This window comes from Enhydra lutris, unplaced genomic scaffold (genome assembly GCF_002288905.1).
Source record: "Enhydra lutris kenyoni isolate GAN:26980312 unplaced genomic scaffold, ASM228890v2 scaffoldscaffold15, whole genome shotgun sequence".
Taxonomy (NCBI): Eukaryota; Metazoa; Chordata; class Mammalia; order Carnivora; family Mustelidae; genus Enhydra; species Enhydra lutris.
In genome coordinates this window covers 60841975-60861872 of record NW_019154099.1, presented here as the reverse complement: position 1 = coordinate 60861872, position 19898 = coordinate 60841975, and the positions used below count along the sequence as shown (strand labels likewise).

Sequence of the window (19898 nt, the reverse complement as noted above, 5' to 3'; positions counted from 1 at the left end):
AAATGAGACGTTCACATAACTGGGAAGCCCTAACTCTGGTGGGGATCAAAGCCAGAAGCGCTTTGAAGCGGCAGCCGAGGACGCGATTAACCTCTGGACATGGTCTTTATCTGCTTGGCCTTCTGGAAGCTTCCTGCCTCCATTCTGCCTGCAACCCCTTCCAGACACCAGCCCCCAGCCCCGCAGCTAATAGCAGTGGGAAGAGGGGAAGGAGGGAGGACAGCTGAGGACGAGTCCGGATGAAGAAGAAAATAGAGCGAATGCACAACGGAACTTCTAACCCCGCCTTCCCCATCCAGCGCTCCTTTCTCTCTGCAGATGGCCAAGTTTGTAAAAAAACTGTTTCTGGGTAAATAGTTGAGTTGAGCAGGTAGTAATTTTTCTTATGTTTGCGGCTGTCCGGTAGCTGCACGCTGTGACGGCTCACGGGTGGGGCCCTCTCGTTTTGGGGGAGGCTGGGGCTGTAGGAGGTGCCGCGACCTGGCAGAGCGTCCTGGAAAGTAGACGGTGATGAAAAGAGATGAGAAGCTCTGCCTTCCTGTTTCATTTGGAGAGCGTTTCTGTGGCACGTCCTTCTGAAGGCCGAGGGTTGGGTTTTTGGAAAGAGGGGCGGGCACAGGAGGCTGGCTCCACGCAGGGACCTGAGTGGGTTTCGGGGCCATTGGGACAGTCAGCTGAAAGGACCTGTGACACCCCATGGTGGTGGCGCTTTTTTGAGGCAGACCGTACAGCCGTCGATCTCCTCTGATTTATGGAGCTGAGGCGAGGTGCTCAACGCAGCATTTGATTCCTCTTCATTCATGTCGGGAGATGTGGATCCAAAGACCTTTGAATTGCTGACGATTGAGACGCTCTGTGGCAGAGAAGCCATGGGAGGCATCCTAGGGTCAAGGTGTCGCCTTTGAAAAAAAAAACATCTAGATTTTGTTGTTGAATGATAGCCGTCAAGGTCACCGTTATCAAGGTGAGAAATGGTGGCTCCGCACTGTACGCTCACAGCCTGGAAGACCGTGTGTCAAGCTACAAATGATCACCACAGAGTAACACTGAGCCTTCCAGGTTGAGAAAACCAGAGATCAGTTGTAGTTCCTTACGGTGGGGTTTATTTTCTAATGGGCGAATATTGCTAGTTCGACTTCTACTTCCTGCAGCACCTCCTCGCTGCAGACATTCAGTGCGCAAAGTTGGGAAGCCGCGGGCCCGCCTCCAGCACCCCGCAGACCGGTGGACAGACAGATGGGCAAGGAGAAGGGTCTGTGTAATGAGGACTGTCGCCTTCACCGCGGAAACCCAGGACACATGTCCGGGAGGGCTTCATGGGGGAGTCGCAGCCGAGCTCGATTTAAGGATGCGTGGGAGCTAGTGTTACCTCGGGAGAGAAAGCTATGAGATACCACAGCACCTTCGAACTAAGTCATGACTTTTCTATGCCCCCCCCACCCACCCCACTGAGGTTCTCGGAGTGTCCGCTCCCTCACCTGTTCCGAGTCAGGAGTGGTGTGCTGAGAGAGCCGTGACACGTGGTGGGCGGGTGATAAACGGCACCCACTCTCAAATCTAAAGATTGTGGGAATTTGGGTCTGTCCCTTGTCTCCCAGCTCCTTCCTCTGTGTTACACACCCACACAGAAGGGTGTGGGCACATGTGACTCGCATACGTCCAAGAGCCGTTTCCGAGGGAGTGTGTGAGAAGGAATTGGAATTAAATGATTCGTCCAAGAGTCTGCATCCTGCCAAGTCAGCAGGGAGGCCGAGAGATTTCTTTCTCAGGCCTCAGGGAATGAGTGCCTGAGACAAGTATTTGAAAACCTCGTGAACCCCAATTCTCAGAGAGGCTGGAGGAGAGACCATCTGTGGGTGTGGGCGTTCCTTGAAGATTTAACTTTCCAGGAACTGGAGAATGTGCTAGGGTGTGTCTCCCGGGAAAGTCCGTTCTCTTTTGCTGACTGCTCAAGACAGCGGTGTTGGCGCTGGCCGGTCTCGCTCCCCAGACTCTCCTCTCCCCGTGGCTGCCGTCCTGCCCTCAGACGCTTCACCCATCTGCACTGGAAGCCCTTTCTCTAGTTCCTGGCCCCAGAAGTCTCACTCGGCCGCTTCCAGCATTTGCTGGAATGTTCTCGTAAATGTTAGCCGCTGGAAGAGACAAGCCAGTTCTCCTGCGCTGTCCCAGAAGCTGGGTTCCCAGTGCCACACTCTCATTCCCCCCGCCCCAGCCTGGCCTCTGTAATACCTGGGAAAGTCTTCTTTTTTCAGTGTTTTCAAGAGAAACAAGTGAGAGGTCAGATCATGGCTTTGTCACGGAGCTGTTGACTTGCTTCTAGAAAATAAATAAGCTTGACCATACTGCAACTTTTTAAGGAGGTGACTTGTTAATATCACTGTTGGCTGTGTGACGATCATGCTGGCTCATTTTGGGCACCGACGTCTTCCATTTTGTGCTTGTAGGGCCCGCAAGGCGCACCAGGGCTGATGGGCCAGCCGGGAGCCAAGGGAGAGCCTGGCGAGATTTACTTCGACGCACGGCTCAAAGGAGACAAAGGAGACCCGGGCTTTCCAGGACAGCCTGGGATGCCAGGCAGAGCAGGGTCTCCTGGGAGAGACGGCCATCCGGGTCTGCCCGGCCCCAAAGGCTCCCCGGTATGTTTGTTTCCAGACTTGGAATGCCCACCGTAGACGCGGACCTGCAAAGAATGAAGAAATGAGTTATTTGAGTCGTATCTGTGCATTTTCATTTGGGTGGTGATTGTCACACGGGATGTTCTGTGGTCCTTGGGGAGACTTAAGTGCGTTGCCGTAGGCGTTGATGCTGCTGATGGGAACAGAGCGGGGACAGGGCACGGGTGTCTGCTGACGCATTTCGGGCCGTCGGGAAGGCATCGGTGTGTTAGACGTTTGGATGTCAGGTGGGAGGTGAAGTTTAGCGTTAGCGGCCTGCAAGTTATCCTTAAAAAGACGGTTCCACATACAAATACTCCCCTCTTTGAAGTGTGTCCTTGTGCGGGGAGGGAGGGTGCCCACCCAGCTTGCGCAGGAACGCTGGCGTCATTTATTAACTGCTAGTTGACCCTTGTGGAGGGCGGGAGGCCGTGGCCGGCATTAGCCAGTCGGACTGTGGTGCTTATTTATTGCAGACGGCGGAGGACTGTAGATGGCCGCGTGCGGGCGCGTCTGCTGATAACGTTCCCTTTTCTCTTTGCATGTCAGGGGTCGGTAGGACTGAAAGGAGAGCGTGGCCCCCCCGGGGGAGTTGGATTCCCCGGCAGTCGCGGTGACACCGGCCCTCCAGGGCCTCCAGGGTTCGGCCTTCCTGGCCCCGTTGGCGACAAGGGACAAGTGGGTTTTCCAGGGAACCCTGGCTCCCCAGGCCAGCCAGGTGAGGCCTGAGGACCGCGGGTGCTCGGAGCACTGGGCTCCCCGACGTGGGGACGGGAGTCGGGTGCCGTTCTTCCACAAGGTGGCCTGGCCCGGGCCCTCCGTGGTGATAATGTACCTTGTAGACTTGTGCGTGGGAAGGGCCAGGTGATGTGACGAATCTGGCGACAAAGCAGCTGATCTGATGGATGATTGTGTTCTAATAAGGAGACAAAGCCTCCCGGGTCAGGTGGGCCTTACTGTGCGGGGGATACCAGCCTGAGCCCATTTTTTCCCTCTTTACCTATTTTCTATGTCTCCCTGGTGAGCAGTCTACGTGGGCTTCTGTGTCTCCCAAGCCAGGTGGTCTCACCTGTCCACAGACGGGCTGGGGCCTGTGGGCGGATTCCCGGTGGTCTCTGCCCACCGCTGCCGTTGGCTGTGCCAGCTTCCGTCATTCGTGCACCATGTGTCCTGCGGGTCTGTGTCGAGCCCCCCCACCCCGACCCCAAGGCCCGCGTGACCCTGCCCTCCTGCTGTGTACTGCCCGCCAGGGTTTGGCTGAGCGAGGCCGGGGCAAGGCTTTCCCACGGGCTTGCTCACTGCCACCTCGCCCTGTGTGTTATCGGGGACAGAGGTGGTCAGGGGTGGCCCCGTCCTGGCCCGTGGCAGGCTCCTGGGCACAGGTCATGGGATAACCTTCAGGCAAGAAGCGAGCACATCTGTAGTTCCCCAGGACCCCGGCTGCGAGAGCGGAGGCTGGCAGTGTGTGGGTGCGGAGGAGGGACGGAAGAGTGCGGGACTAAGAAATGTCCTAGAAGTCGTGAAAATGAACAAAAGGGCTTTGGATGGTCACAGTTGTGGGGCTGGTAAGGCTTGAACCACGTAGTAACTAGCTACGTGACGAAAGCTGCCAACTAGGACTTCGGAAGAGGAATCAGATGATACGTGCCCCCTGTACTTGGGGGACACGTTCCAGGACCCCCATGGAAGCCAGAAGCCAGGACAGTACTGCACCCCACATACACGAGGTTTCTTCCACGCAGACAGACCTATGACAACATTTAAGATGTAAGTTAGGCCCCAGGAGGAGATGACCAAGAAGAACCAGGAATGAACTAGAATGCACATCACACTGTGTCGTGAACATTGCTGTCAGCACACCTTCCTGTCCCACGTGCACCCCTCCTCCTGTGACGGGGCGACGGGACCGAAGGCCTCTGAGGTGCGATGACACGAGGTGAATGACGTGAGCACGTACGCGGTGTCCGGTCACCGTAGACCTTCTGAGCTGCACCACGGTTGACCATGGGGAAACAGGCACACTGTGGAACCGTTGATAATGGGGGACAACCGCATGGCCTTTGTGCTCACCGATCTGCCGATTCTGTCACAAGCTATCTATCCAGCCCGAGTTTTATCCATTCCTGTGCCACCAGGAACTGTTACTTTCTTATCACAGCGTACTGTGTAACTCATAAGCTCTCCAGCACGGGGCGTGCTAGCGTCTTCGCTGCAAGTACGAGCAGAGGGCCCTTGTGTATTTCTTACCGTTGTTCTCGTTGGTTGTGCGCCTGGTGATTACCTAGCGCCCAGTCTCGACTTCCCGGACTCTTGTTCACCGTCTAGAGAGGATCCCAGAAACGTTTCTTTTTTGACTCCTTTGGGGGCAGAGAAATCCTAGGTTTGACTAAGGAAGGACCCCCCCCCCCAAATCTTGAAAAAGGGACTTTTGACCTCTCCCCCCATAGCTCCTGACTCCAAAATCAGCATCTCTGGGTACTTTGAATCTGAAAACTTGCAGAGGCGCACAAAGGAATCCAGCACTTCTTGGCCAGGAACTAGGTCAGAAAGACCAGCTGGGGAGACAGAGGCCTCCTAGCAGGAAGGGAAGGAAGAAGCTTCCGGAGGCGTCGACAGCGCTGTCGGTCAGCTGTCTGCGCTCTGTAGGCTTATAGGCTGGCCTCGCCGTCCAGACCCAGGCGGCCTCTGGATTCGAAGCACAGGCTTCTCTGATGTGCCAGAGCCATGTTTGCTCTGCTGACATGAGAGGCCCGTTCCCAGGTTGGAACTGACCGTAAGTGCGTTTCTGAGTCTGCAGCGAAAGAATGTGTTGGCTGTGCCTGGGAGGCCCGTATGTCTTGCGTCTGAGTAGGGCATGTGAAGAGTCCGTGCACACAGCTTGGAGGCGACGCCTTTGGTCTTTCCTGAGCGGCTGAATCCTCAGCCCCCCAGTGGATCTCCTGGGCTTGGGCGCCCAGGGCTGGGCTGCTCCAGAGGGTGCACAGCCGTCCGGATTGTGCTGGCTCACTCACATAGCACGTCCTCAAGATAACTGACCACCAGACGCACGTAATTGAGGTCTGCCTCAAAGCGGTGCGGGGCCGTGATTGTCTGATAAGTCCGGGGACACTGAAAGCGCTTTGACTTTGTAAGCCGGCAAAGCAAGAAACCGCTCAGGGTCAGCTCACCTCTCGTGACTGTAGATTTCCTGGGTTTTCGTGACTCTTATTTTAGATTCTTAGGGAATTCACAGGTCAAACATCTAGGTCCTTTCGACTCTAAATTTGGCGGAAAAGAGGAAGAGCTCTTGTGAAAGATTCTAGAAAAGGAGAAGCAGGACGTGGAGGGCTGCCCTGCAGGTACGCAGCGTGCTCGGGATGGGACGTGGGCTCTCACACGGCGTCTTTGCTCTTTGCCTAGGTCCCAAGGGCGAAGCAGGAAAAGTTGTGCCCCTACCGGGTCCCCCCGGAGCACAAGGACTTCCGGGATCCCCAGGCTTCCCCGGGCCGCAAGGTACTCTCCGCACTCTCACTTGCCTGGAGGTGCGCTTGGAACAGTGACCGGCTTTTCTCACACGGACTGTTGGTCTTGCTCACAACAGGTGACCGAGGTTTTCCTGGAACCCCAGGAAGGCCGGGCCTCCCGGGAGAGAAGGGCACTGTCGGCCAGCCCGGAATCGGATTTCCAGGGCCCCCTGGCCCCAAAGGTAAACCTGCAGGACCAGCCGGCCCCTAAATGGGGCCACTGCTCTGCCCACGGCCCACTCGCGCCCCACTGCCGCATCTGTTCCCTGGCTGGTGGGCACTGAGGCCATGGCCGTTCTGTTCATTCTCATGATTCCAGGGGAGAGGAGGCAATGTGTGCAAACACGCTATTTGAGTTAGTGACTTGCCCTTTGGGGAGCCAGCGGAAGTCTGGAGGACAGTGGATGTGGGCGCTGAGGAGGTGGGGGACGTGGTGCCCAGCAGGAGGGGTTGTGACGTCAGGACCCAGCAGCTGCCCGGGGAGCAGCGGAAGCCGCATTTCTGGGCGTTCTCCTCCTCCGTGCTGGGCTCCGTGCCGGGCTGGGGTGGATCGGAGGGAAGGGAGCTGGGGAACGCGTGGGAGGGGGCTTCGCTCTCAGGGGAGAAGACCCCCAGGCTGCAGAGCCTGCATCCATACCGGGCGCTGATACGTTAAACCAGAACTTCTCTCTGGAGACTGTGGGGCAGCTGGGAGGACGTTTGACCGTTTCTCTTGTTCCCGTGGGTCTGTCATTCCCACTGTGGGGGTGAGGGGGGCACAGACATGGACTCGCCATCAGGGACCTCGGTCCGGGATGGAGCAGGCACTGTGTGCCACGAGGGGCCTTTCTTTCCTGCTCGGGCCGGTGTCCTGAGTCCAGTCGTACTGGCCGTGTGTGCAAACCAGTGGGAAGAGCTGTCGGGCTCCCAGCTTCCCTTCCAGAGGCTCAGACCGCATCGCACCTGCCGGCAGAATGACCGGCCTGTACGCTCCTTCAGGTGCCGTGCCACACCCTCGCATGCGCGGGGCCTCGTGTGTCTGGCTAAAGGGCAGAAGGCCTCAGCGACCCTTCTGGGTCACGGGGACGGTGCCGAGCCCCACCCTGTCCCCTGTGAGCACCATAGCGCCAGCCTGAGTGGTAGAGTTAGCTACCACTTACAGGTCGGGTCTCCTTGTCGGGGGCTGGTGGCCCGGCCACGCGGATGCTGGTGGGCGGTCAGGGGCACTCTCCAACGAGACCCCGGTGACCCCAGCCCCACAACACGAGTGACTGGGCGCGCACCGCCACACACGTACAGACCCCCGCACGTCGTGGACCTCCGCATCCCACAGGGGGGCTGCCGCGCACAGCAGAGCCTCGGGGTGGCTGTCCGCCCGTCGGGCCCTCTGGGGTTGGGGCCCAGACAGTCTCTAAATGCCCCACATGCGCCCGGTGGGGCAGCGCCGCATTTGAGAACCCATAGCGGCGCTGCTCGCACCGGAGCGTGTCGGCCTCCCAGACGTCCCGCGAAGACGTGGGTCTGCTCTAGGGGAGCCGGGTGGGCTCCCGAACAAGGCCATGCTCGGAGCGGCAGAACGTGGGGGTGCCCCAGGCTGCTTGTGCCGCGGTGGTCTTTGTTTTGTTTGGGGGGGCGGGGGGAAAGCTGAGCAGAAGGAAGGGAAGGGGGGACGGTGGGGAAGAGGCAGGGAGGGCGGCAGGTGTGGCACAGAGTCCCTGGCCACCAGGCTGCCCCAGCAGGTGCCAGTGGCTCCCCTGACAGCTGGTGAGGCCTCGCGCTCTCCTTAGAACCTCCTCGAAAGTCTCCTTGTTGTGCGGAATAGCGTTATTCCACACAAGGTGAGTGACTTCTGTGACTCTTCCAAACAGGTGTTGACGGCTTGCCTGGGGACGTGGGGCCTCCTGGCAGTCCAGGCCGCCCGGGGTTCAATGGCTTACCCGGCAGTCCGGGTGTGCCCGGCCAAAAGGTGGGTGCTGCACGTTCCCTGGGCTGCTGTTTCCTCATCCTTGTTATTGATTAGACACATAAATGCCGCGTTAACATCATGGGGTGTGCTGGATCAGTTTGCTTTGCTGGTTAAAGAAATAGCACAGAGTGGAAAGGAAGGTATACGTGGTACGTGTTTTGGGGGAATCGTTCATCCCGGTGGTCTGAGTACGTGCTTGCCTACCTGTGTACCACGTCTCAGGGTCCAGGGTGGGTCTCACGGGGAGTGGCAGGAGAGAGCTGTGTGCAAGCCCCCTGGGAGAGTCTAGTTTCGCTGACATTCTGACCCTGTCATTCTTTGTGGCGGGGGCTGCCTCGGACATGGTGGGGCTCTAGCCGCGCCCTCCGTGGTCTCTACCCACAGAAACCAGAGGAACACCCTACACCCGCCTCTGGTCGTGACAACCAGAACTATCTCTGGACATTCCCAGATGTCACTTGGGGGGAAAATGGCCCCAGTCAGGGACCCTTGGGCTCGTGTGACTTGGGGACTCTCCTTGCCTCAGACACCCCCTGCCTTTCGCTGACACTTGAAAAGCCACTCAGCAAGTGTAGGTGACCAAGGGGTGGGTCTTTTCCTGTTCCGGTTAGAAGGAAGGAAAGTGAAATTGCTAAAAGACATCGTGTGGAATGAGAGGAAGGGCCATGGGCAGTAGTTTCACTTTGCCAACAGAAGAGCTATCCTGCCTGTTCCTTTCTACTGAGAGGGCATGTAGAGGCTGTGGGGACTGGACAGGGCACATGGACAGGGGTTATGGGGACCAGGCACGGGCACAGAGACAGTGTGTCTCACTGACTCCAAGGGAGTGTCCTTCTCAAAACACCTAAGTTCATGGTGGCCCTGCTCCCCGTGGCTGAGACAGCTTCCCCGTAACCCACGTTGGTTGGAAACGCCAGTCCGCAGGGGTGTTGTGCGGATCACCTTAACACGTGAGACTTGTGTGGATGGAATTGGGATTGGAATCTGGTTGTGGTTTAAAGTCTGGTTCCTTTTCTCAAACACTTTGACTTCGGTTCCTTCTGTTTGGCAAATTTGCTGCTGGGACACGTAGAGGGGTCCCCATTACCCTAGGACTGCTCCTCCTCTGCAGGTGTCCCTCCGCCTGGACAGCAGAGGGTCACTGTGGCGCAGCGCACACCTACCGCCTCGCAGGGCCTGTGTCCCGCACCCTCGGGCCCACGGAGTACTCTGTGTTCCATCGCCTACCTTTACCAAAGCCCGCAGATTCAGGACATCATTGTTTTACATGTTTAATTCCATGTGAAAGCCTTGGTTTAAAGGAAAATCTGAGTGGACGATGTGCGGGTCCGGTCCTGGAACCCTCCCCCTGTCAGAATGTGTCCCCACGCTGGTCACAAATCCCATCTGGCCTTCAGTCTGTCCTTCAGACTTGGCCGCTCACAGACACGAGGCAGAGCAGAGGGTGGGCCCTGGGCGGGAGCCTCGCCCCGTGACTTGGACAGGGCATTCAGCCGTGGGGAGCCTTGGTTTTCCTCCTTTGTTAGAATAAAACTAATAGGAATGAGCCACCTCTGATGTGCTGTGAGGCTGGACGGAACGATCACGTGTGTCAGGGCTTTGCAGGCGAGGGGTTGCTGGACTTGGGTCTTCCTTGGCGTCTGCCCCTGCGCCTGGGCCTGGTGAGCTCATGGGCGGTGCGGGTGAGCCGGCTTCTCTGTGCTTCCGGACCTTCCAGGGGGAGCCGGGAGTTGGTCTACCAGGACTCAAAGGCTTGCCAGGCATTCCCGGCATTCCTGGCACACCCGGGGAGAAGGGGAACGTCGGGGGACCAGGCGTCCCGGGAGAGCACGGTGCTGTCGGCCCCCCAGGCCTTCAGGGAATCAGAGGTAACTTTTTAAAAAAGATTTGTATGTATTTATTTAGAATAGAGAGAGCAGGGGGAGAACAGAGAGAGAGGGAGAACCCCAAGCAGACTCCTCTCTGCGCGGGGAGCCCCACGTGGGGCTCGAGCTCACGACCCTGAGCTCACGTCCTGAGCTGAAATCCAGAGTCAGACGCGTACCCAGCTGGGCCGTCCGAGCGCCCCGAGGTGACTCTCACAGACCAGCGCAGACGGTGGCCGGGGCTGTTTATTCTGCGTCTGCAGAGCCCCGCCAGGTGCTCTGTAAACGTGTGTTGAGTGAACGATGGAGGTCGTGGGAGGCTGGCGCTCACGGGCTAGTGTCACTGTGGTTTACTGTGTGGGCAGGTAGCGTGTGCTTTGAGACGCGCCGCGGTCTGTGTGCGGTTTACTCACAGTTTCTTCCCGCCCAGGTGACCCAGGGCCGCCTGGATTACAAGGTCCCAGAGGAGCTCCAGGAGCCCCTGGAGTTGGCCCGCCTGGCGCAATGGGACCCCCTGGAGGACAGGGACCGCCAGGGTCCTCAGGTGACGACTTTCTCCCGCAATCACTGCTTCCCCAGAGCATGTTGCCGGAGGGGGGCCCTGGGAGTGCGCCTGGACTGGGATTAGTGCTGCCTCCTGAGTAAGCAGGGACGGGGCTGTTCTGCTTCGTGGGAACCGGGCTGGCGCTCACGCAGATGAAGAGCTGTGGGCGTCTTCGTTTTCCTCCCACCGAGCCTGGTTTGCGCGCCAGAGCTGTACGTCCGGTGACCTTTTCATTTACCCCAACACGACCAGCGCCTCCATCTCACGTTCCCATGGGGGGTTCGTAAGTTGTGGGTGCCGTCAACTCACTGGTCCCTGGCTCGGGGCTGCCTTTGCCTCCAGTGGCCAGTCCCGGAACCAAGACCGTGCCGGGGGCCGCCAAGAACACGGTGGGCTGCGAACGCTGTGGACAGGCCTGGGTGCTGGTGACGGCTGCCCGCTGAGGGCGGAGACGAGGGCTTGGTCTCCGGGCTTGTGCCCCCAGGACCGCCCCATGGCCCCAGCTGCTGCCGCCCTGGGATGGTGGGAACATCCCGGCCCTCAGCACGGGCTCGGGTGCTCTCGTGCCCCCTGCAGACGGCGCCCGCTGACCCCGGGAGTGCCCTGCAGAGCTCCCTGCAGACCCCACCCTCCACTCTTGCTCTTTTTCCCCTCAGGCCCTCCCGGAGTGAAAGGAGAGAAGGGCTTCCCCGGATTTCCAGGCCTGGACATGCCAGGTCCCAAAGGAGATAAAGGGTCCCAAGGGCTACCAGGCCTGACGGGACAGTCGGGGCTCCCTGGTCTCCCCGGACAGCAGGGCACCCCTGGCGTTCCTGGGTTTCCAGGTAAACGATCTGTGAACTCCGGCCCGGGTCTTTTTGCGACCCCGCAACACCTGCAGCGAACACTCACAGTCTTTCCGTCTGGCCACAGGTCCCAAGGGGGAGATGGGCGTCATGGGAACCCCAGGGCAGCCCGGCTCCCCAGGACCAGCGGGCCTGCCAGGATTACCAGGAGAGAAAGGTAAGGAGCAGGCCTTTCTAGAAGAGCCCATTTTATGTCCACGTCTCTGTGTCTCTTGGAAGCTCTTAAGCGGTTGGGGTCATATTTCCCTGCAAGAAGCAGAAGAAGGAGGTCTAAAAGGTCACGTGAGGACCGGGAAGACCCCTGCTCCGGTGGGAACTGCTGTATGGTGTCTGTGGGGACAGGTGCTGTGCTCTGCCTAAAACCAGACGGAAGACAGGTTTTCAGCTGTTCCTCGTTGGCGTGTTGGAGTTTGTTTCTGTGGAATCGGGGGGATCTTCTGTCCTATAAGCTTACAGGAATGGAGTCCTTAGCACCAAATTAGCAGACTGGGCAAATTGACAAGTCTTCATTTTTATTTCTTACACTATTATTTGAAATTGGTCTAAAATATGTGTGTTTTTTAAAACAAGTTGACTTTGTGAGACCTAGAAACGGTCATTTGTTTAGGAGAACAAGAAAATTCGTGTTCTGTGGTTTTGTGTGGAATCGAGGGCACAGCGGACGGACGCGATGAAGGTCCTTAGGAAAGAGGGAAAATGTAGCACATTTAAACCGGTAATAGGCAGAGTCACCTGTGCAGTAGAGTCATTAGCGAACACTGAATTTTTAAAAAACGGCCGTGCTGCTCATTGCCCGGGGCCGGCTCTCTGGGGTGGCTCAGACCCTCACCCAGTACTGCGACTCAGGCCTCGAGTTCTTCTGCCTCCTTTAGCAGACGGCGCGCCACGCCGCGTCACCGCCTCCGAGACCTTGGCCACGTTTCACTGGGGCTTATCTTTCCTCTGCAGGGGACCACGGCTTCCCGGGCTCCTCGGGGCCCCGGGGTGACCCTGGCTTCAAGGGGGACAAAGGAGACGTGGGTCTCCCTGGCAAGCCGGGCTCCATGGATGAGGTGCACATGGGCAGCATGAAGGGCCAGAAGGGAGACCAAGGAGAGAAAGGTGACCAGTGGAGGGCCTGGTGGGGGCGGAGGGCCTGGTTGGGGTGGGGGGATGTCGAGCCGCACTCCGACCGGTTCTGTGTGGTAACGGCAGCCCAGCATGCCCTTTAAGCAGCCGCGGGTCATCAGCCCTTTTCTTCTGTGACATGCAGGGCAAACTGGACCAACCGGCGAGAAGGGGTCCCGGGGCGACCCCGGAACCCCAGGAGTGCCTGGAAAGGACGGCCAGGCCGGGCATCCTGGGCAGCCAGGTACGGAGCAAAGTTCCAGGTACCCCCCGCGGCAGGAGCTCGTGACTGGGAAGTGGCAGCCAGCCAGCCCTTCTCTTAGGCACTAACCTGCGGGTCCTTCTCTGTTATCCTAGGACCTAAAGGGGACCCAGGCATAGGTGGAACCCCGGGCGCTCCAGGTCTCCCTGGACCCAAAGGATCGGTTGGTGGAATGGGCCTGCCAGGTACATTGAATTCAAGGGCGGCGTCTGCTTTGTGAAGAAAAGAATGTGCCTGTTCTGGTGGGACAGGTCTGCAGGAGAACCCGCGTCACCCCGAGGCCATAGTCTGGGCACACGTGTCTTTACCCCGGTGTACATCCATCCTCGGTCCTGTAGGGTCCCCGGCCGCGGGATCAGGGGTGCTCAGCTGATGCAGTGACCACCGCTTGAAAAAAAAAAAAAAAAGACAATTCAATAAAATAAAACATGGGCCGCTTTCCGTCACCTCCAGGTGACTGTCCGCTCGGGCACTGTCTCCCCCCTGCAGTCTGGGTCCCCACATGTCTGGGGCAGCCACAAGCGCCCTTTGGAAGGAGCCTGGACGAGTCCTCGGGGGTCCTCTGCCCCATCCTGAACTGGCCCCCAACTCTGCCAGCAGCGTTCACCCCTGTGAGGGGGCGGGGGAGAGGTGGAGAGCGCCGGCCTCAGGCGGGTGCGGGGCTGGTGCCTCTCAGAACCCGCAGGGAAGGGAGAGCCGGGGCAGGAAGCTGGCTGCTCTGGCCCTCCCTAGGCCTTCACGGGGCACCCAAGGACCCCCATTTCACGTAGAGACATGTAGCTTGCTGTTGACCCGTTTGTAAATAGGTCGGGTACCTGTGCACGTTACGAAACCAGGTACATTTACTGTGGATGGCCCGCCCCACGGCCCCTCTGATTCTTCTGGAAAATGGGCATTGACTGTAGAAGAACGAACACAGAAGCCCTTGGTTATACTGGTGCCGAAGCGGCCACGCTGAGGGGTTCCTGAATTTCTTCTCTATGAAACGAGGGTCTCTAGAAGCCAGGACAGGTGCTTTCTCGTGGGCGCTAGGGTGCTGTGGCCGCGTGGCACCTGCATGTGTAGCTGAGAGATGAATGAAGGGTCACGTGTGCTATTACTTGTTCTTGCCGGCTGTCAAGGTGCGTTTTTGTTTTGAACGTTGGCACCCGCTAAGCACACATTCACGCTTCAGTTGTCTGTGTTTGTAGGAACGCCCGGAGAAAAGGGGGTGCCTGGAATCCCCGGCCCGCAGGGCGTCCCTGGCTTACCCGGGGAGAAGGGAGCAAAAGGAGAGAAAGGACAGGCGGGCCTACCTGGCATTGGAATTCCGGGCCGTCCTGGGGACAAGGTAACAGCCCCTGCTTGGAAACCTCCCCTCCCGGCCCTCTGAGCCTCTCAGCCCTGAAATCCCTCCTAACGCAGAACGGCATCCCCTGATGTACTCTGTGTTGTTCCTCCTGCCTTCTGTCCACTGCCCTTTCCTTGGGAGGATCTAGAGGCTGTGGGAGAGGCAGGGTAGCAGGCTCTTCCGGGCTGGAAAGCAAGGGTTAGAGGACCGCGGAGAGCAGAAACCGATAATGGGCTCTTTTGTTCCGGGTTTCCCGTTTGTCCCCGCTTTTCAGACGTGGACTTTCACTCTTCATTAGAAAGCTGGAAATGGAATTCTCCAGTGCAATGTTAACTGCACCAAAACACGTACTGTTGCCCAGAAAGGGCCCCCAGACCCATTTCTGGGCACAGGTATAAAATGAATGGGCCCGTTGTCTGCTCACAGGGAGATCAAGGGGTCACAGGCTTTCCGGGGAGTCCTGGAGAGAAGGGAGAGAAAGGAAGCGCTGGCATGCCGGGGGTCCCCGGCTCCCCAGGCCCCAAAGGATCGCCGGGGAGTGTCGGCTACCCAGGTAGGTGAGCCAGGCCTCCTCCTGAGCTCGGGTTCAAAGATGACGGACAGACTTACACTGATGGCATTTCGGTGTCTTGTATCTCCCATTAGGAAGCCCTGGGTTGCCCGGAGAAAAAGGGGACAAAGGTCTCCCAGGATCGGACGGCATTCCCGGCATCAAGGGAGAAGCAGGTAGAGACCCCTTTTTTGAAGTCGGACAGGGGCCCTAGGGATGAGGCCAGGGACCTTCCCTCAAGGTGGCACATTACAGATCCCAGAACGTCCCCAGGGGGCCCCGCCCTCCTCGTTTCAGATGAACAAGCCAAGTGTGGGGGGCTCACGGGGTCTTTCTGAGGTCTGGCTACCAGTTGGGGGCTGGCTCTACCGCTGGGTCCAGGTGATTCCAGAGTCAGTTTGTGTGTCAGTGTGGGAGTCTGATGTGCATTCCCGGGGGGAACGCCTGCTCCTCGGGGACGCCCGCTGTGACAGCCCCTGGAGGAGTGTCCGGAACTAGCGTCTTATGTGCAGAGCGGGTGTCATGAGAGCGTCTGTGCCGGACTGACTGATGTGCTTCTTCTCTCTGAGGTCTTCCTGGGAAGCCCGGCCCCACAGGCCCCGCTGGCCAGAAAGGGGAGCCCGGCAGTGACGGAATCCCAGGGTCGGCGGGAGAGAAGGGTGAACCAGGTACGCTTGGCTCCTGCTCCCTTTCGGGACGACAGGCTTCCCGGGGGTCAGCGTGTCTCGGACTTCCGGTCCGTGCTAAGTCACTGGGGCTGGGCACCAAGTGGCCTCTGATCCCTGTATCCTTACAGCTGTTTGAACACTCCTGTGGATGCGGGAGGGGCTTGGGGAAGAAGAGGGGCACGGGGCGTGCATTTCTTCCACCAGCCTCGTGGGCACCCGTCCTGAGCTCCCGGTGACACGGGAGAGAGCCCAGGCTCTCCCTCCTCTGCACGGCACGTCCCCCTTTGGAGAGATGGCCCCGGAACGTTGCCTGTCTCCGACTCTGCTCCTGTCCCTCACGGGGAGGGCTGCAGGCTGGGGGAATGAGAACCGTAGCCGTGGTAGCGCTGGTGCATAGCAGGAGGGTGACAGCCTGAGATTGGTGACCGCGAGTCAGGGGACGGATGTGGGTGGCCTTGCTGGAGAGGGGCCTCGGGGGCATTTCCTGTGGTCAGGGCTGGCCCCTTTCTAAAGTTCGTTGTTTTATTCTGTGCGCCGCGTGTTTGTCCAGCGGCGTTTGTTTTCTCCTAACGACAGCGCGGGAAATGCCTCCACGCCTCCTTCCCCCACTTCTGGCTTCTTTCGAGCCTCTTCTCACGGGTTTGGGCTTCCCAGTGTTTGCTGCCCCGGACATCTGTGACTCTCCCCGCCTCCCTCGAGGACGGCTGCTGGTTGGATGGTCCTCTGAGAAAAGCCAATTTGTTAAGTGTCCAAATGGGAGGAGGAAATGCATACTCGCTTGTACAGATCGTGTCTACTAAATGCCGTGGTGGTTCCATGCCGCCAGGGCCTTCAGGAAAGTGCTCACTGCTACGAACCCGGTCCAGGGCCTGTCAGCACAGCCATGGGCATGGGATGGGACTTTGCTCGCACGTGCGATGAACCGATTCCCACGTGTCCCATAAAGAGCGTGCGGGATTGGCACACGGACTTGACGCTGCTTTGTGCTGTACCCACACATGTGCAGATCAGCCGTCTTAGGAAATGTGGACGTGACTTCTGACCCTTAACTCACAGGTCTGCCCGGAAGAGGATTCCCAGGGTTTCCAGGGGCCAAAGGAGAGAAAGGTAACACTTGCAAAACACGTTCTTCCTTCCCCGCTAAGGGCGGACGCACGTGGCGCCAGCAGAGTGGGTCTCTGGTTGCGAGTTGGCCGTGGGCAGGGGTGACAGGCGCTGGCTCTGGGTCTGTGTTGTCCATGTGGCTCCTGGCCCTTGACAGACCACCACCCGGGGCACTGTGCTTCAGTTCGTTGTTTCCTGAAAAACAAGGCAAGAATCGCAAGGAGGGGCCCGCGGTCGGTTTTGGCAATAATTGTTTCTTTGCCTTCTTAGTTTTTCTTAATAACTTTGAAGTCATCCTAGAATTTTGGTATTTAATTGGCAACTTTGGAGTAATATGTTGGAGACTACATCTGCAGGGATTTTTTTTCCCCTACAAGTTCTTACCTTAAAAAACTTTAAAAAACAGGGGCACCTGGGTGGCTCAATCTGTGAAGCGTCTGCCTTCAGCTCAGGTCATGATTCCAGGTCCTGGGATCGACCCCCACATCAGGCTCCCTGCCTTTGAGCCCATTGCTCTCTTGTGGGCTTCAAATAAATAAATAAAATCCTTAAAAACATGTTAAAAGTATGAAGAATGACAGCTGGGCTCTTGTATTCTAAGCTCACTCTTTTCTAGGTCAGCCACGGTCAGGGTCTAGTGTGTCACAGAGTAAAGCAGGGAGACGGCACGCAGCGCTGTTGTCCCCCTGATGCCTTCCTGGAGCCACTCCCTCCTTGTCGCTGTGCCGTGGTTTCTCTTCTCTCTGCCCTTCGCCACCATCGCAAACTGTTGTCGTTGTTCAGGTTCAAAGGGCGACGTGGGTTTCCCGGGACAAGCCGGCAGCCCAGGCATCCCCGGGTCCAAAGGAGAGCAAGGATTCATGGGTCCCCCGGGGCCACAAGGACAGCCGGGCTTACCTGGAGCTCCAGGCCACGCTATGGAAGGACCCAAGGGAGACCGGGGCCCACAGGGTCAGCCCGGCCTGCCAGGTAAGTGTGTCTCCTCAGGGTCAGAGTCGGGGCTGACACAGAAGGCGCAAGCGCGCGTGTGTGAGTGAAGGGAGCGCTTCCGTCCCCGCCGGAGTTTCTGATTTAGAAGCCAGCAGCTTTGACTTCAGCTCAAAGCTGCTTCACGTGTCTGGGGACCCCATTGTTTGTGCTCCGCTGGGTCACTGTTGCCCCTCCCAGGTCATCTCTGTCAAGGAGGTCAGTCGATGTGACAAGTGATTAGAGGCAGACTAGACGTTATTGGAGAAGTTGGGGCACAAACGTCCCCTGAGGCGGCTTTACACCGGTGGCGTCCCAGCTGCCCCGTCCTGCCCCGAGGCGACTGCGCGGCGGGGCTGGGCATGGAGGTCGGGGCGTCCGTGTCAGCGCCTGCTACTGTCGAGCAGACTCTCCCTTCACGACCGCCGGGGTTTCCGCGTTTGCCGCAGCTCCGTACAGCGTTGCTGTCCCCATGGTGGGGGGAGGGGCAGTTGGTGGAGATGATGCCAGCCAAGCCCAATGACACTTGTCCATAAAATCACCCTCTGACCCCAAATGTGTGACTTTTGTGTCTCCCATTAGGGCTTCCGGGACCTATGGGGCCTCCGGGGCTCCCTGGGCTTGACGGACTCAAAGGTGACAAAGGAAACCCAGGCTGGCCGGGGGCCCCCGGAACCCCAGGACCCAAGGGAGAGCCAGGATTCCAGGGCCTGCCTGTGAGTTGTCCGTGTGTCCGTCTTGTGTGTGTGTGTGTGTGTGTTGTGTGCGCATGTATGTGGGTGTCCTGCTCTCCAATCCTCCCCGCAGGGGCTCCCGATCGCTGCTGGTCCGCAGCCGTCTTTCCTAGCATCACAGTTGCCCATGCGTACGTTCTTCCCAGTCTGGTGACCAGACCCGTCACAGGGAGCTGGGACCCCACGGCTGCGGCCTGCGGCTCGGGGCCTGGGCCGGAACTCTGGGTCCACCCGTGATGCCAACAGCAAGCCTCAGGAAGAGCAGGCCGCTCCCTGGTCGTGGGGCCGTCAGCGGCTGTCTGCGTCCGCCCACCCGTCCCCGTGTGCACACATCTGTGTGCGCGTGATGTCATCCTGACACTTTTTAAAATAAGATGAAGCAAAGCAACAAAGACACGAGAAGCAGTACGACTCACCGTATACTGAGAAAGGAGCTAGAGGAGGAAGTATTTTGAAGTAACCAGAAAATGAGATAATAGGTTTAAAGTACACGAGTGATGCCGTATTTATAAGGAAAAACCAACCTCCTTGGTTCTGCATTTCCTTCTCTTCGTATTTAAAATCACTCTTCAGATAAGCTATCAAGTTCATTCTAAAGGACATGCATCATGCCTGAGTGCTGGGGGGACAGCTTCCAGAAGGTAGTTTGGTATGGAAAGGTTGATCTGTCGCAGGGACACGCACTCAGGAAGGTCTGGGTCTGTCCGGGACACCGTGCTGCGGGCTGGGGACGGCAAGACACACGGCATGCCCCTGCCAGGGAGCTGACCACGTAGAGGGACAGGGGAGGAGGCACGGTGACGGGAAGCGTGTTGTTTCAGCTTCCAGCTCCCTCGTGGAGACGCGCTAGAGACCCGTCATTCTTCTCACATCACTTGAGAATGCGCAGCCCCATTTGTGCACAGGGCTCCTTGGCAGAGCGCTGAGGGCCTGGCCCAGCCCCCTGACCAGCCGGTTACTAGACAGACTTACCGTGTCCTGAGCATTTCCTGGCTGACCTTCTCCTTCTGTGTCTAGGGGATTGGTGGCTCGCCAGGGATCACGGGCTCGAAGGGTGACATGGGGCCTCCAGGAGTGCCAGGATTTCAAGGTAAAGCAATAGAGGAGGGGCCACACCTGACCACTGGCCCTTGGACGTTGACAGGCCGGCCTCATTACGGTGCAAGACATTGTTCTCTTCTTTTTAAACACGCTGTTTCGTGCCGTGCCAGCCCGATTAGCCTCGCCCTGTGAAGGGCTGGATAAAACACTCTGATTTTCTCATTCAGAATCAGTGGATTGTTTTTATCTCCATCATTTGTGTATCAGTGAGAAATCAGGGGCTTGGGGCGTTCATGAATTTATTAACGTATTAGGGGACATTCACTGGTGCCTCTCGGCTGCCCGGCACCGCGGTTTTGCTGCTGAATCCGGTGTATCCGGACGGCTGGTGGAGCAAACAAGCCCTCCACCTGCAGGCGTCCTGGGGTCTATTTGGGGACGTGGGTGAACCGGGTTGTGGCCGAAAACAGGATCCTGTGCCGCACCACTGTTCGTGATCGTTGTGCAGTTTGCTGGATGTTGGGGAAAATGAGACTTTTAGGTTCTGGAAAGAAGCATTTCGTTAGAAGTCTTACACGGCTGACCGGAAGTGTTGTTCTTTTCTTCCCCGAGAACAAATGAAAGCTTGTTCACTGTCTGTGTGTGCGCATGTAGCCGTGGGTGCACATCGACCTGCGTGTGCGTGTATGCGGACACACATGTCATGGGCACACGCGTGTGCACGTGTGCAGGTGTGTGTGCCCGTGAGCTCGCATGTGCCCAGGCTTCCGCGTCATTGGG

The 19898-nt window shown here is 58.2% G+C and overlaps 1 protein-coding gene across 1 annotated transcript in view; it reads left to right on the top strand.

Moving 5' to 3' along the window:
- The window catches only part of LOC111146901 (collagen type IV alpha 1 chain), a 134459-nt gene that overhangs the window by 100746 nt on the left and 13815 nt on the right, over window positions 1-19898 (top strand). The window contains exons 25-44 of the mRNA XM_022502638.1: window positions 2445-2636; window positions 3204-3372; window positions 6054-6146; window positions 6235-6339; window positions 8005-8102; window positions 9820-9970; window positions 10398-10511; window positions 11168-11335; window positions 11424-11513; window positions 12305-12457; window positions 12609-12707; window positions 12821-12910; window positions 13916-14055; window positions 14482-14608; window positions 14701-14781; window positions 15175-15273; window positions 16330-16380; window positions 17161-17346; window positions 17926-18059; window positions 19095-19167. Coding sequence (XP_022358346.1) covers window positions 2445-2636; window positions 3204-3372; window positions 6054-6146; window positions 6235-6339; window positions 8005-8102; window positions 9820-9970; window positions 10398-10511; window positions 11168-11335; window positions 11424-11513; window positions 12305-12457; window positions 12609-12707; window positions 12821-12910; window positions 13916-14055; window positions 14482-14608; window positions 14701-14781; window positions 15175-15273; window positions 16330-16380; window positions 17161-17346; window positions 17926-18059; window positions 19095-19167 — 2413 coding nt within the window. The remainder of the gene's footprint in view (window positions 1-2444; window positions 2637-3203; window positions 3373-6053; window positions 6147-6234; window positions 6340-8004; window positions 8103-9819; window positions 9971-10397; window positions 10512-11167; window positions 11336-11423; window positions 11514-12304; window positions 12458-12608; window positions 12708-12820; window positions 12911-13915; window positions 14056-14481; window positions 14609-14700; window positions 14782-15174; window positions 15274-16329; window positions 16381-17160; window positions 17347-17925; window positions 18060-19094; window positions 19168-19898) is intronic.